This window comes from Sardina pilchardus, chromosome 23, assembly GCF_963854185.1.
Source record: "Sardina pilchardus chromosome 23, fSarPil1.1, whole genome shotgun sequence".
NCBI lineage: Eukaryota > Metazoa > Chordata > Actinopteri > Clupeiformes > Clupeidae > Sardina > Sardina pilchardus.
This window is the reverse complement of record NC_085016.1, coordinates 6,979,027-6,990,995: the sequence shown is the minus strand read 5'-3', so window position 1 is coordinate 6,990,995 and position 11,969 is coordinate 6,979,027. Positions and strand designations below refer to the sequence as shown.

The window sequence follows — 11,969 nt, the reverse complement described above, 5'->3', positions numbered from 1 at the left end:
CTGCCCAAGTACTAAAATTGTGAAGTTAAAAGTGAAGTTTTCAGTCTGACATCCCATTCTCCTTCCTTCGGCTTTGCTTTCTTTAGGAAAATAGAGATACTATATATCACAATTTCAGTAAACAACAATTTTATTAACAAAGAAAATACTATTAGGCACTATTACCATTGTCTCAACATTTCAGTCACATATGTTTTGTTGTTTGTTTATTTCTTCAAACAGGGTAAAGGAAATGGACTTGGAATGTTTGATCACAATTAAGATCATGATCATCAAGAATCTGTTGTCAATACTTTCCATTTTCTTCTGATGTATACTTATTTCCTCTACAAAAATGACTACTAAGCCACAACGGTTAATACCAGGAGTCCAAAAATGTAAAAGATCCCTTAAACATCTTGGCAAAGAGCTGTGGCACTTGTGGTGCTAACAGAAAGTGGTCTATATTATTCTCTCATTTTCATACAAGGTTTCATTTTGTAGTCACTGTCACAGTGACAGCTTATGGTACACTTGGATCATTCAAATCACTCGCTATCTGCAAAACTTTCATTTTGCTCATTGATTTGTCCAACTGGTTTCCAAACCAATAACCAAATATAAAACCGAAAAGCAAATGCAAAATATGGCAAATACCTAACCATTACAATGTTAATCACTGTGACGGCAAACTTGGCTGGCGGTAGAATAAACTTTCCTGTCGTGTATTTAGTCCGTCAGAGATAGAGAGCTGCAGGGAACAGGGGATGCCATTCTAGATGAGAGTGAGGTCACACAAACCAGGTTTGGCCTACTTCCTGCTGCTGACGGTGATCCAGGTGTCGTCCTTGGGCGTAGCCACCAGCTCGTACCTGGCCTCGACCACCTGCCTGTCTGTGCCGTGGAGCTTCAGCTGACGCACCAGACTGCTGAGCAGCACGGTGGCCACCGTGTAGGCAAACCTGCGGACAAGGACAAGCAAAGAAATATCACTTAATACAAGCCTTACTGTGACACACACACACACACACACACACACGCACGCACGTTAACTTTCTGTTTACCTTAGCTCCGGGCAAGCCTGTTTTCCAGAGAATCCTAGAAGGGAGAAGCTTTTTCTGGAGTCCTCTTCTCTGAATCTATCAGGGTCGAATCTGAGCAGACAAACAGTGTTAATTGAGGTGTCCAGAACACTGCAGAGGACTGAGAAAAATACAATGGCGATCTTTTCCTCATAAATACAATTTCCTCGATACAAACCTGTAGGGCAGAGGCCATGTGTCGCCATCCTGGAGTACCACACCAAGAGCATAGATGACAAGAGTCTGAATGAAAGAAATCAGTGTCAAAAGTAGAACACAAATAAGAAATAATAATTTACATCAAAAACAGCTATACCATAACACACTATAAACATTAAAAATGACAAAGATTACTTAAACTGGACTCTATGTTTAAAGAGAAAAGCACATGTATGTACTGTGTGCATTCAGCTACCTCTTTAGGAATGACATGCTGATCAACTCTCCCCTCCACCTCTTGTAAGGTTGCAGCAATGGGTGTGAGCTTGGCGGTTCGCACAGTTTCATTCAAAATTTGCTGACAATACCTGTACAAAATAAGGACAATAAGTATACAAAAATTACTTCAGTCAATGAATTCAGGCAGCCAGAGTGGATATCTGTTCCTTACTTGAGCTCTGGAATCTTCTCCAGGGTAACAGGCCCGTCCCCTAAGACCTCAGTAAGTTCTTCCAGTAGTTTCTCCTGCACATCCTTGGCAGTGGAAAGGAAATGCACAGCCCAGATGCACACTGGGAAAACAAATGAGAGAAAGACAAAGATCAACCTCCTGTAAGGAGGGAGATAGATGCTAGCTGAGAGGATTCAGATGACAGCTCTAATAACAAACTATTACTGTAGCAGCGCTAACTCACAGTTAGCAGTAATAACACAGCCAGAAAGAGTGAAGACCATGGCATCCTCCATCACCTACAAGGACAGAGACAGTACAGGGTTAGGGTAAAGTGACAATGGCACATACTGTAAGTCAACATATTTTTATGAGTTTGAGGACACAGGTGATCCTGAAAGATGTGTGCTGGTTAAGCACATTGAGCTGGCTTTTGTGTATGAAATGTGCTTTATAAATAAAACTGCCTTGCCTTGCCTTGCTTTGACTGTGGTTTTGGTCTAGTGTTTGGGCTCTGTGCAGATGTGTGACCAGGAAGGGACATACCTGTTTTTCTGAGAGTTTAGCCTGTATGAGGGAGTCCATGAAGGATGATTGACCCGAGCCATGCCCCTTGATATCTCTCACCACAGACTTCAACACTGTCTCCATCTCTGCTAATGCTGTTGCCACACAGACAGACAGACAGACAGACAGACAGACACACAGGGTTGTAAACGCGCCTAAAACGTAGGGTGACCGATATCCTGAATGACCAGAGAGGAGCAGTGCTGCTTGGGTACGTACCACTGTCATAGTGGCCTTTCCTGCTGGAGCTCTTCTCCATTGACCCATCAAGGTAGCCTCTGCCGATCTCTGACCAAATCTAGTAGTTCAGATCACAATGCATGAAAACATCACCCCAAAAAAAAAATGCAAAGTTCTGTAAAAATTAAGAGTGTGTTTTTTTTTAGACAATGTCAACTCATTTTGAATATGTATTCTTTAAAAATCTATGAATAATAGCAACCGGACAACAATACAGGCTCAACAAAACATTCAAGACAGAGACGTCTCACCGCATCATGGTTCTTTCGGAAGCGTATGACCTCAGTGTCGTTAGCAAATCGGTCCCCCAGAGCAAGCTGAGTGACAGCTTTCATAGCCAATCCGAGTAGGTGAGCACATAGGGGTATGTGCTGGGACTCGGGAAAAGACTGCCATTTGGTAACCAACTGCTCCACCAGCTGAGACAGGATAAAGAACAGTAGGAGAGAGGGCAGAGAGAGAGAGAGAGAGAGAGAGAGAGAGAGAGAGAGAGAGAGAGGGGGGGGGGGGGGGGTGAGATGACACATGGTTTAATGATGCGTACAGTCCTGAAGTTTAAACCCGGGACATCAACATCAACACAACGGTGTACTGGGAAAGAAATCGGGCTCTGGACTTATCTGCTAACACTGATTCCAGTGGCAGTAACAAAGAATATAATTAAGCAATGAGCCCCAAGAGACCGCAGGTTCCAGTGTTTCAGAACACAGCAACTCTAACTTTTGTATCAATTCATGGTGGCGTAGTAATACCTAACCCCTCACTGCTCCCCGAGCGCCGCTGGTTGGGCAGGCAGCTCACTGCTCCGGGTTAATAATGTGTGATTCACCTCACTGCGTGTTCACTGTGTGCTGTGTGTGTTCACTAATTCGGTTAAATTGGATTAAATGCAGAGAAACGAATTTCCCTCACGTAATAAGTATATATTCTATTCTATTCTATTCTATATGCGGGGAAATGACTGTAGTCACCGTCTGTAGCAGAGGGAGGTTGTTCTTCAGGGTGGTGTTGATGGCGCTCTCATACACCTTCTTCCTCAGCACGGCCTCTGTTGCTCCTGCTTCAGACTGGTAGCCAAGCAATGACTTCAGCATGGTCTCAAAAGAGTCCACTGCAAAACAGTACAAAGTGAGTTATCAGAGACAAAAAAGTAGCTGACACAAGGAGAATTAATGTGAAAACATTGAAGGGGTCCTCGTGTAAGAAAAAGAAAAGTGCTACAAGGGTAGTTAGTCAGGCAACTGCAGTCCCTCACCCTGTCACACAATATGAACCAAAGTGAAATCAAATTCCAGCATCTGCATATGATGCATGCATGATCCTGTCCTGATGATCATGAAAGTACCAAAGATGGCTATGGTATGAAAGACATTTGGTTGTATGAAGTCCATGCACCAGTATGTGATTAATGAGTATATCTCCCAAATGGGGAAAAGTAAAAAAATAATTCTGGATTACGTAGCATTGTTTCACCACTGCAGGAACTCACTGGTTTTGTTGGGGTTGATGTGTTGACTTAACTGGTCCACAGTTCCCAGACTGACCACAGGACGGCGGCCAAACCAAAAGGATGCCACCGGACCAAACTGGTCATGGAGGCCCACCAGGAATTCATGCAAGCTGCCTTTGTTGATAATGTCCTGCAAGTTGCCATCCCTGATGAAATACAAAACAGCGAGATCTGAGTATAGGCCTACACTACTAGCCTACCTGGAGATGCGCTGTGATTTGAATGGGGGGGGAACTTACTTCTCTTCAGTGGGGTTGAGGCCAGGAATACCAGATGCTCGTCTCGAAGACTATAAGAAAAACGAAACTTACTAAGATAGCCGTTCTATTGGATATTGCAGTGTTATGGTGTAGAAATCATAAAATATACAATGAGCAAAATGTTCATATTCTTCTTCCGCTTCTTTTGTTCATTCTGGCCAGAAGATTTAAAATAACTCCATCTTCAAGTTATGATCAAAGTGAATGTAATGACTGTTAAGAAGGCAATCGTGTTGCTGTGCCAACATGAAGATCTAATGTCACAAAATATTGTTCACAAATTGCCACAGCTGTCAAGAAAAAGAAACCTCGCCCAAGTTAGTGGAATTAATGCAACTTTCTTACCGGGTATAAATAAAGCACCGCACCAATCAGGATAACGACAAATGTCACAGCAAATATCACAAAATCAAGCATGGTTTCTGGTGCATTTAGGAAAACGTATTTTGTGGATTAATGTCACTGTAGCCTACATAACTGACTAACAAACTTACTGCCAGCTACCACGTCTACCAGATGAAACGTCTGCAAACATCCGCGAAGATCTGAGCTCGTCTAACTTCCTTGTAGACAGTAGAATCCACTACCGAGCAATCGATCGCAGGCGCACCTTTACCATAATGATGATTCAGAAAATGTATTAGGCTATATAAAATGCATGCCATTGGGATTTTTTTATTTTTTATTTTTAATGCCATGGTGCAAACGTTTTGAGTAGCCTATAATAATAATAAAAATGGAATAACATTTTTTTTTAAAAGTTAACTCTTAATTAGAGGGCGTTGCCAATTAGGTCACAAATTAGAAAACAGCAGCCTATAAGATTGAGAGATAGCCTACCGCATCTGCTGACAGGTGTAACCATGCTGAAAAGACAAGTCTTGAGCGTGATCGAGGCGCTATTAACGTATCTCAGTTTGTGTCATGCCCAATGGCTAAACATCCCACAAGGACAGGTAATCCATAGACGACCAGTTCTTCAGAGGCAAGGACAGTCTGCCCAGAATTCACAACTGCAAACACCTCAGCAGGAGAGTAAGCCGTCCCGTAGTGAGGAGACTCATTCCAAAACGCTCTCGGCTCCTTCTCAGCGATGCCAGGTGGAAGAATATCACCGGATTCCATGCGGCGAGCCAGATGCAACTGACGCTGAGTGTGAAGCCATCGACTGCTGTTTTGATGGACACAAGTGCTTTTATGGATTGGCAGGTGATTGAAAATGCAGCCAGTTTCTCTTTCACAGTTGTAACAGTAGCTTAGCACACTATTTTGAGACCACATAAAGCCTTAGGCCTATGCTAAATAGGCCTAATGTCCACATACTTGGATGTGTCAACAATTTGCCTTGTCTCACCAGTAACCCTGCAGTGTACCGGCGATGGTCAGTTTGTAGTTGTGGTTGCCAGGGATGCCACTCTGCCGCCCCTCAGCCTGGATTCCATCAGCCTGGCTGAGGTATCGGGTGCTTGTGGGCCTGTTGACACCACATCAGCCTTTGCCATCTACCAGTTTCCTGTCAGCAGCTGCGGCACTACCATGAAGGTGTGTGTGTGTGTGTGTGTGTGTGTGTGTTTCATTCCTTCATCTTAGCCCAGCCTTATTTTCACCCAGTGTTTGTTTTGTGAATTATTATCCATATTTGTCCAAAATATCTGAATAACAGGAGGAGGATGGCCACATTGTGTATGAGAACATCATGTCCTCTTCCTATGAAGTGGGGGTTGGTAGTCAAGGCTCCATCACAAGAGACAGTTCCTATGAGTAAGTATGTGTGTGAGTGTGTGCAAATGCATACATCCGATCCAATGCTTAGGCCCAGTCTCTGCATGTTCTGACTCTCTCGGACTGAATTTGTGTCCCTGACAGGTTGTTATTCCAGTGTCGCTACTCTAGCAGTGCTGTGAAAGCTATTGTGGTTGAAGTCAATGCACTCCCTCCCCCTCCATCCATATCCCTGGCTGGACCCATACGAGTTGAGCTCAGGCTGGCTAATGGCATTTGCACAACTAAAGGATGCACAGATGGTTGGTTTACGTGTTGTTTTCAATGACTTGTAAAGAATACAATGGTTTGATAATGATAGAAAGTTCTGGATCTTGTGCCCTTGAGCAAGGCACTTAACAGAGTTGCTCTGGGTAGAATGGCCCTTGTAATATAATTGATGTAGTCCCATGTAAGTAACTTTGGATAAAATTGTTTGCTAAATGAATGACCCTTATTCATTTAGCAAACGATTTTTACAAATGTATAATGGTTGAATTGCTGGTGCTGCACTAATTGACCTGGGGGAAATCCCATAAATCACTTGGGTCTCCTTGTCCAGAGGATGTGTACAGTTCATACTACACGGAGCAAGAGTACCCGGTGACAAAGGTTCTACAAGAGCCTGTCCATGTCGAGGTGCGCATCCTAGAGCGGACCGATCCCGATATCGTTCTTCTTCTGGACCACTGCTGGGCCACCTCATCCCCAGACTCCACTAGCCTTCCACAGTGGGACCTCCTGTTTGATGGGTAGGTGAATTGCATAGAGAAATTATTTGATTGCAGGCTTACTTGTACTGAGAGTGTAAATGCACTTCCCCTTTATTAAACATTTTTTATGTATTGCTCTTTTATGCCTTTATTTAATAGTATTTTTTACTTTTGTTTATGAAGGCACATTATTACCCCTGTGTATGAAATTGGCTATATAAATAATCTTGCCTTATTGAACTCCTATTCCTGAATCCAGAGCCATAGAAAGAAGGAGTTGCAACTTTGATTGCTGCCATGTGATCAAAAGTTCCAAAAAACCTGTGCTGAATAGCTGTATTGCAGGGGGGTGGGATGTACAGTATTTCTGGATGCTGGAGGGCATAATCCGTTAATTTATTGACTACTAACCAAGTGATTGGCTGTTTTCAGTTCCAAAACTCCCATTATCTGGAATGGAAAAGTGTCCCCACTCTCTTTTTTTTGTGTAACTGTAGTGAGCCCTAAGTTGGTTGGGTCTTTTTTTCCCTTTCTGAGGTGTCCATATACAGAGGACCGCTACCTGACCACAGTGGTACCTGTTGATGTCTCCTCTGGGCTTTTGTACCCCACCCATCACAAGCGCTTTGTTGTCAAGATGTTCACCTTCGTGAAGCAAGAGTCCCTGCTTCCCTTGCAGCAGATGGTACAGACAGCTTTTCTACTTCAACTAAAAACATGACCTGCCACATGGCAAAGTAATTGTTTAACAGCTTGTAGAAATGTGCCATTACATCAACTTGGGTTTGCAGCATATACCGCATGAGTTTGCAGCCTGTTGTATGTGTGTGTGTGTGTGTGTGTGTCCGCAGGTCTTCATCCACTGTAGCACTTCTGTTTGCTCTTCCGCTAATGGGCACTCCTGTCGGCAGTCATGCAACCGGAAACGTGAGAAACCCTTCATAGAAAAACCTCCTAGATCAGAACTGGCTCTATGGTCCCACTAAGGGATCAATTCTGCTTTAATACATCCTGAGACTAGTCAGCGTTCTAAGGGTGGCTGTGTTGATTGGAATCAAATTCTGAAGATTTATAACTTAAGCACAATAATGGATGCCTGAAGGAATACAAAAATGTATACATTTACATTAATATGCATTGTATTTACATTTCATTAACCACATGAAATCTGTATGTGTCTGAATGTTTTCATTTTGTGTTCGGCTGCCATACATTTAAGTAATTGTTCTATTAGTAATTGTAATTGTAACTGTTCTATTTTGACAGGAAGAGCACTTCACAATGTGAAGGATTCTCCTGACCAAGTAGTCTCAAGTGGTGAGGTAATCATAATCGAAGACTGGCCGGCGTTTGTCAACGCGAGCCAGTTGAATGGGCCAGTTTCCAGCAGGACTGAAGGGCTACCGGATGGTGAGATCAATGTTTCAGCACTACATAATTGCATTGTTTTTTTTACACTGGATTGACTGATTTGGTCAATATTAGGGGTCCAAGCTGTAAACTACACAAATGCTTAACAACTGTCCTTCATTCATTGCTGCTTTGCAGCTCTCTATAATGTATTCATATTTCTGTTTAGATTTCCTATTGTAACTGTTTTCAGTTCAAACTTGGTTTCAGTCTCATTACAAAACACATTGAACGAACTTACTGTATTAGTAAACATGAACTTGTTTATATTGCTTTTGACTGCCTTTCCTTCTTTTAGTGTCTAGTCTCATGAGCTATGCACTTCTGGGTGTGATCGCCATGACAATCTGTGGACTCTGTGGCCTGGTGGCAGTGTTGCACTCGAGGAGGAGAAGGTCACGGCTGCAAACGGCAAGAGTGTGCTCGGATATGGAACAATAAAAGGACTCCCCAACAACTTACTGCTGATGCTCTTTTCTGTTCTCCACTAATCAAATAGGGCCCTATGGTGTTCATTCTTTTAAAAAAACAAAAAATCCTGACTATTAGCCGCGGCTTATACATTGATTTTGCCAAATTATTTAAGCTATGAGCTTAATACAGGGGGGCAGTTAATTTGGTGTTAAAGAGGAACAATGCAGGATTGGCGATTTCATCTCTGGTTTCGGTTTCGTTTTTCGTTTTCGCTCGTTTTATGCTTGCATATTTCTCTGCAGAGCTTCCCCGACAGCTTTAGCGTGTATATTTATACATATATAGGCTATATAAATATATAAATTGCAAGCGTGGTTCTTCTTGTTCCTTACGACTTCCAGATGTAAACAGACGATCGTCTCCTGCAGAAACTGCAAGGTTGCATTAGCGGATAGGGACACTGGGGGCGGGAGGAAATATTACTGTTTTCGACGAAACTGGTCAGTCAAGCAAAACAACGCTTTCTGAGCGATTTTATGACTATGAAAAAGTTGCATAGGGTCTCTTTAAGGTTTTGTTTATTTTAACTTGCATAAAACACTGTCCTCCGGCTTTATATGCGGGAAATTACTGCACCGGTATATTGATATTTTTGATATTCGGGTAGGACTGTGTAGGATTACGGGAAGCAAGTGGGGGAGGGAGACTGGGATGGGGAAATGACTGGAGTGGTGTTCCTGTGGTTACTTGTAGTGTGCTATGGAGGCTACTTAGCTTGGGTGTTCCCATCCTGCCTTGCGCGGTGATTTCAGTCACGTTGCTAAGGCAGTCTGGAAACTAACACTTTTTAACATTTTCGCCTGATGTTGGCAACCAATCACAGAACAGGGGAGAAAGCAAGACCATGATGAGCTATGCACAGACGCATTTGATAGACATCCGCGGCGCCCAATGAACAGATCTGGGCATTCTTTTCAAATACGAGAAATAAACGTCTGGTTGCCAGACCACGTCTCATTTGAGAAGTAGTAGGTGCTAGCCAGGCTAGAGGCTATTGGAGAGAGGGTAAGAATGAGAATTGCCAAGTGTGGTGGTGTGTATACAGATTTATTTATTTTTTTTTAAAAAAGGATGTCACGCAAATTGCTGTCAAATACTGATCAGCCAAATACTATATACAGTGACCGTACAAAAAATGTGTATTTACAGAGCACTTAATTAAAACATAAGTAAAAAAAGGTGCAATTGGTGCAAGGAACCCTCTCTGTGTCTCAGGCTGGCATTTCGCCCTTTTCTGGGATTTTGGGGTATTCCACTTCCATAGACAGCAGGAACTCTGATCAAAGCAGGGGACAGAAAAATAAATCCATCAGTCTCTAACGACAAGTTAAAATGAACATCCTTGTGTAATTGAACGTGGCCGTCTTACCCTCTGTGTGGTCCGTCTCGGGTCCAGTGGAGATGAGTGCCCAGGCCAGCCCCACCATCAGTGTGACGGCCAGGTTCACGATGACCCAGGGGTACAGGACGGCGTGCTCAGATCCGGGGGGCCTGGGGAAGGAGTCAGTGTCCTGTTAATGGATTTCCTCTGCCTACAAAAAGGACCCAAAGCTGCCGTCTTTGCCCATAGAAGGAGATCTGGGAGTTAAGTTGCATTGTAAGTCAGCTCTGGAGTAGCAAAGATCAAAAAGTGCCGTCTTCGCCTACCAAAGATCACCGTATCTATCCACTAGACGGCAGTGGACAAAACTGTGTAGTGAAAAACATCTGCATTTCCAATGTCTTCATCCCCGCGAGAGTCTAACAGGTGCGATAATTAAAAAATCCTCATGTTACTTTCCCATAGAAACAAATCTCAAGGTACCGGAACTCCTTATTTGGGCAAACATGGTAGCTTTTTTGTTTTGGCGAACTTCAGAGGTCTATTCTCTTCTCATTGCCCACGTCTTCTGTTTTGTCCATGTACCTGTGTGACTGTTCCTATAGCCATGTCCGGGTACCCATACAGAAACTTTAAAGTGCCTTGAAAAGCACCACTGTATATATAAATTAAATGTAGTTGTGGTCACACTGAACAGGAAGGGGCTGATGGTTTGTGAAATACAATAGTGTCCCACTTTTCTTGCCCTCAAGTGATGTGAAATTAAATCAGATGTGTAGGCTGCTCATCAATGCTGAGCTGTTGTATCCAGGAAGGGGCTGGATATGCTGGGTTCAGAAAGTAAAAGTACTGACAAATGTTTGATCCAACCATTTACTGTAGTAAACCAGCTCATCATAATTAGCAGCCAGGTAGATCAGATAATTAGTGATATCAACTGTGTTACATTAATTGCATTAATTGCAAGTAGAAAGAATATACTGTATGGCAGGACTTTTACTTTCTGGACCCGGGATGTGTGCTTCTGCCCACCACCACCAAGAGCAAGGTCTGAATAATGCACTGGAGAGACCCAAGACCCTCTCCAGTACAAGAGGAAAGAGAGACGGTGGCTCACCAGAGGGTTGAGTTGGAGCTTGGGTAGAGGTTGATGCGGTCGCTGGTCATCTGTTGGCTGAGCGTGAGCACCAACGCACAGAAGTACACTGCGATGGGACAGAACAGGAGTGCACAAAACACCATTTCAAGCCAATATATTTTTTTGTCACATTCAGAAATCATCTCATGATCTGTGAGTACAGTGTGAAAAACTGCGGTCTCCATAGGCAGCCCAGGCAGGCTTACTGTACTTACATAAGGAGGCGAGAGCAACAGGGTCCAACATGAGCAGACTCCTCATAGCTATAGTGGCTTTGGCCAAGTTCACCCTGTGAGCAGAGAGACAAGGAAAGGTTGTGAAGAAAGAATGCTCTGAATCTGGAACTCATTCAATTTAATTATACATATTATAACCCATATTATAACATCTGCTTCTGACATTGCTCCGTTTAGTCAGTATCTGTAAAACTTCAGAAAATATGCAATTTAAAGACAAAATATCCTTACACAAAGTACAGACTCCATCTGACTGTTTAACATTGAGCATTAATGAGTCTCAATACTGAACACTGTCTGAAGTAGGGGTGTAACGGTACACAAAGATCATGATTGGGTACTACCTCAGTGTTGAAGTCACGATTCAATTCATTCTCAGAACAGTAAGCTTGTAGGTACTACTAGTCTATAATTCACTGACAATGTTGCTGGTGCTCTACAGGAATAATATTTTGAAAAGATGTAGGTTAGGTTTACAGTAGGTTAATTGTCTAGAGTGACATATGTTCTGCCACATAATATGATTGTGTAGGAACTTAAATTTGAAACCTACTGTTGATTACTCTTAAATACTGCATTCAGTACATTCAGTACACACCTGTATTAAACCCAACATCCTGTACCTAAAATCTTCAGTACGAATGTATGTATGCATGTACATTTACACC

At 42.9% G+C, this 11,969-nt stretch overlaps 3 protein-coding genes across 3 annotated transcripts in view; 1 reads left to right on the top strand and 2 right to left on the bottom strand.

The window, feature by feature from the left end:
- Positions 1–112: 112 nt before the first annotated feature.
- On the bottom strand, positions 113–4,795 carry LOC134071452 (cytochrome P450 20A1). The gene is made up of 13 exons (XM_062528174.1): positions 4,594–4,795; positions 4,228–4,277; positions 3,968–4,134; positions 3,450–3,589; positions 2,730–2,897; positions 2,458–2,536; positions 2,218–2,333; positions 1,916–1,970; positions 1,672–1,792; positions 1,477–1,588; positions 1,240–1,304; positions 1,044–1,133; positions 113–941 (listed from the first exon to the last, which is right to left on the bottom strand). The coding sequence occupies exons 1-13, from the start codon at positions 4,663–4,665 to the stop codon at positions 791–793; spliced, it is 1,386 nt and encodes a 461-aa protein (XP_062384158.1). The 5' UTR covers positions 4,666–4,795; the 3' UTR covers positions 113–790.
- Positions 4,796–5,096: 301 nt separating this feature from the next.
- zp2l2 (zona pellucida glycoprotein 2, like 2) lies at positions 5,097–8,581 on the top strand. Its single transcript, XM_062527669.1, has 9 exons — positions 5,097–5,457; positions 5,606–5,790; positions 5,912–6,009; positions 6,115–6,272; positions 6,572–6,761; positions 7,260–7,407; positions 7,574–7,649; positions 7,989–8,132; positions 8,431–8,581. Exons 1-9 carry the CDS (start codon positions 5,112–5,114, stop codon positions 8,571–8,573), a joined length of 1,488 nt encoding a protein of 495 aa, XP_062383653.1. The 5' UTR covers positions 5,097–5,111; the 3' UTR covers positions 8,574–8,581.
- Positions 8,582–9,773: 1,192 nt separating this feature from the next.
- Positions 9,774–11,969, bottom strand: part of tmem237b (transmembrane protein 237b) — a 7,613-nt gene continuing 5,417 nt past the window's right edge. Inside the window, exons 11-14 of the mRNA XM_062527896.1 lie at positions 11,281–11,360; positions 11,045–11,132; positions 9,976–10,097; positions 9,774–9,882 (exon numbers count right to left, since the gene is read on the bottom strand). Of these exons, the coding sequence (XP_062383880.1) occupies positions 9,818–9,882; positions 9,976–10,097; positions 11,045–11,132; positions 11,281–11,360 (355 nt within the window). The 3' untranslated portion in view covers positions 9,774–9,817. The remainder of the gene's footprint in view (positions 9,883–9,975; positions 10,098–11,044; positions 11,133–11,280; positions 11,361–11,969) is intronic.

Excerpts from the sequence above, each read along its gene's own strand:
- LOC134071452 (XM_062528174.1), bottom strand. The coding sequence starts at position 4,665 with ATGCTTGATTTTGTGATATTTGCTGTGACATTTGTCGTTATCCTGATT. Across the intron at positions 1,971-2,217 it reads CTAAACTCTCAGAAAAACAG|GTGATGGAGGATGCCATGGT; the intron begins GTATGTCCCTTC and ends CTGTCCTTGTAG. Across the intron at positions 1,793-1,915 it reads CTGTGTTATTACTGCTAACT|TGTGCATCTGGGCTGTGCAT; the intron begins GTGAGTTAGCGC and ends TTGTTTTCCCAG.
- zp2l2 (XM_062527669.1), top strand. The coding sequence starts at position 5,112 with ATGCTGAAAAGACAAGTCTTGAGCGTGATCGAGGCGCTATTAACGTAT. Across the intron at positions 6,010-6,114 it reads ACAAGAGACAGTTCCTATGA|GTTGTTATTCCAGTGTCGCT; the intron begins GTAAGTATGTGT and ends TGTCCCTGACAG. Across the intron at positions 6,762-7,259 it reads TGGGACCTCCTGTTTGATGG|GTGTCCATATACAGAGGACC; the intron begins GTAGGTGAATTG and ends TCCCTTTCTGAG.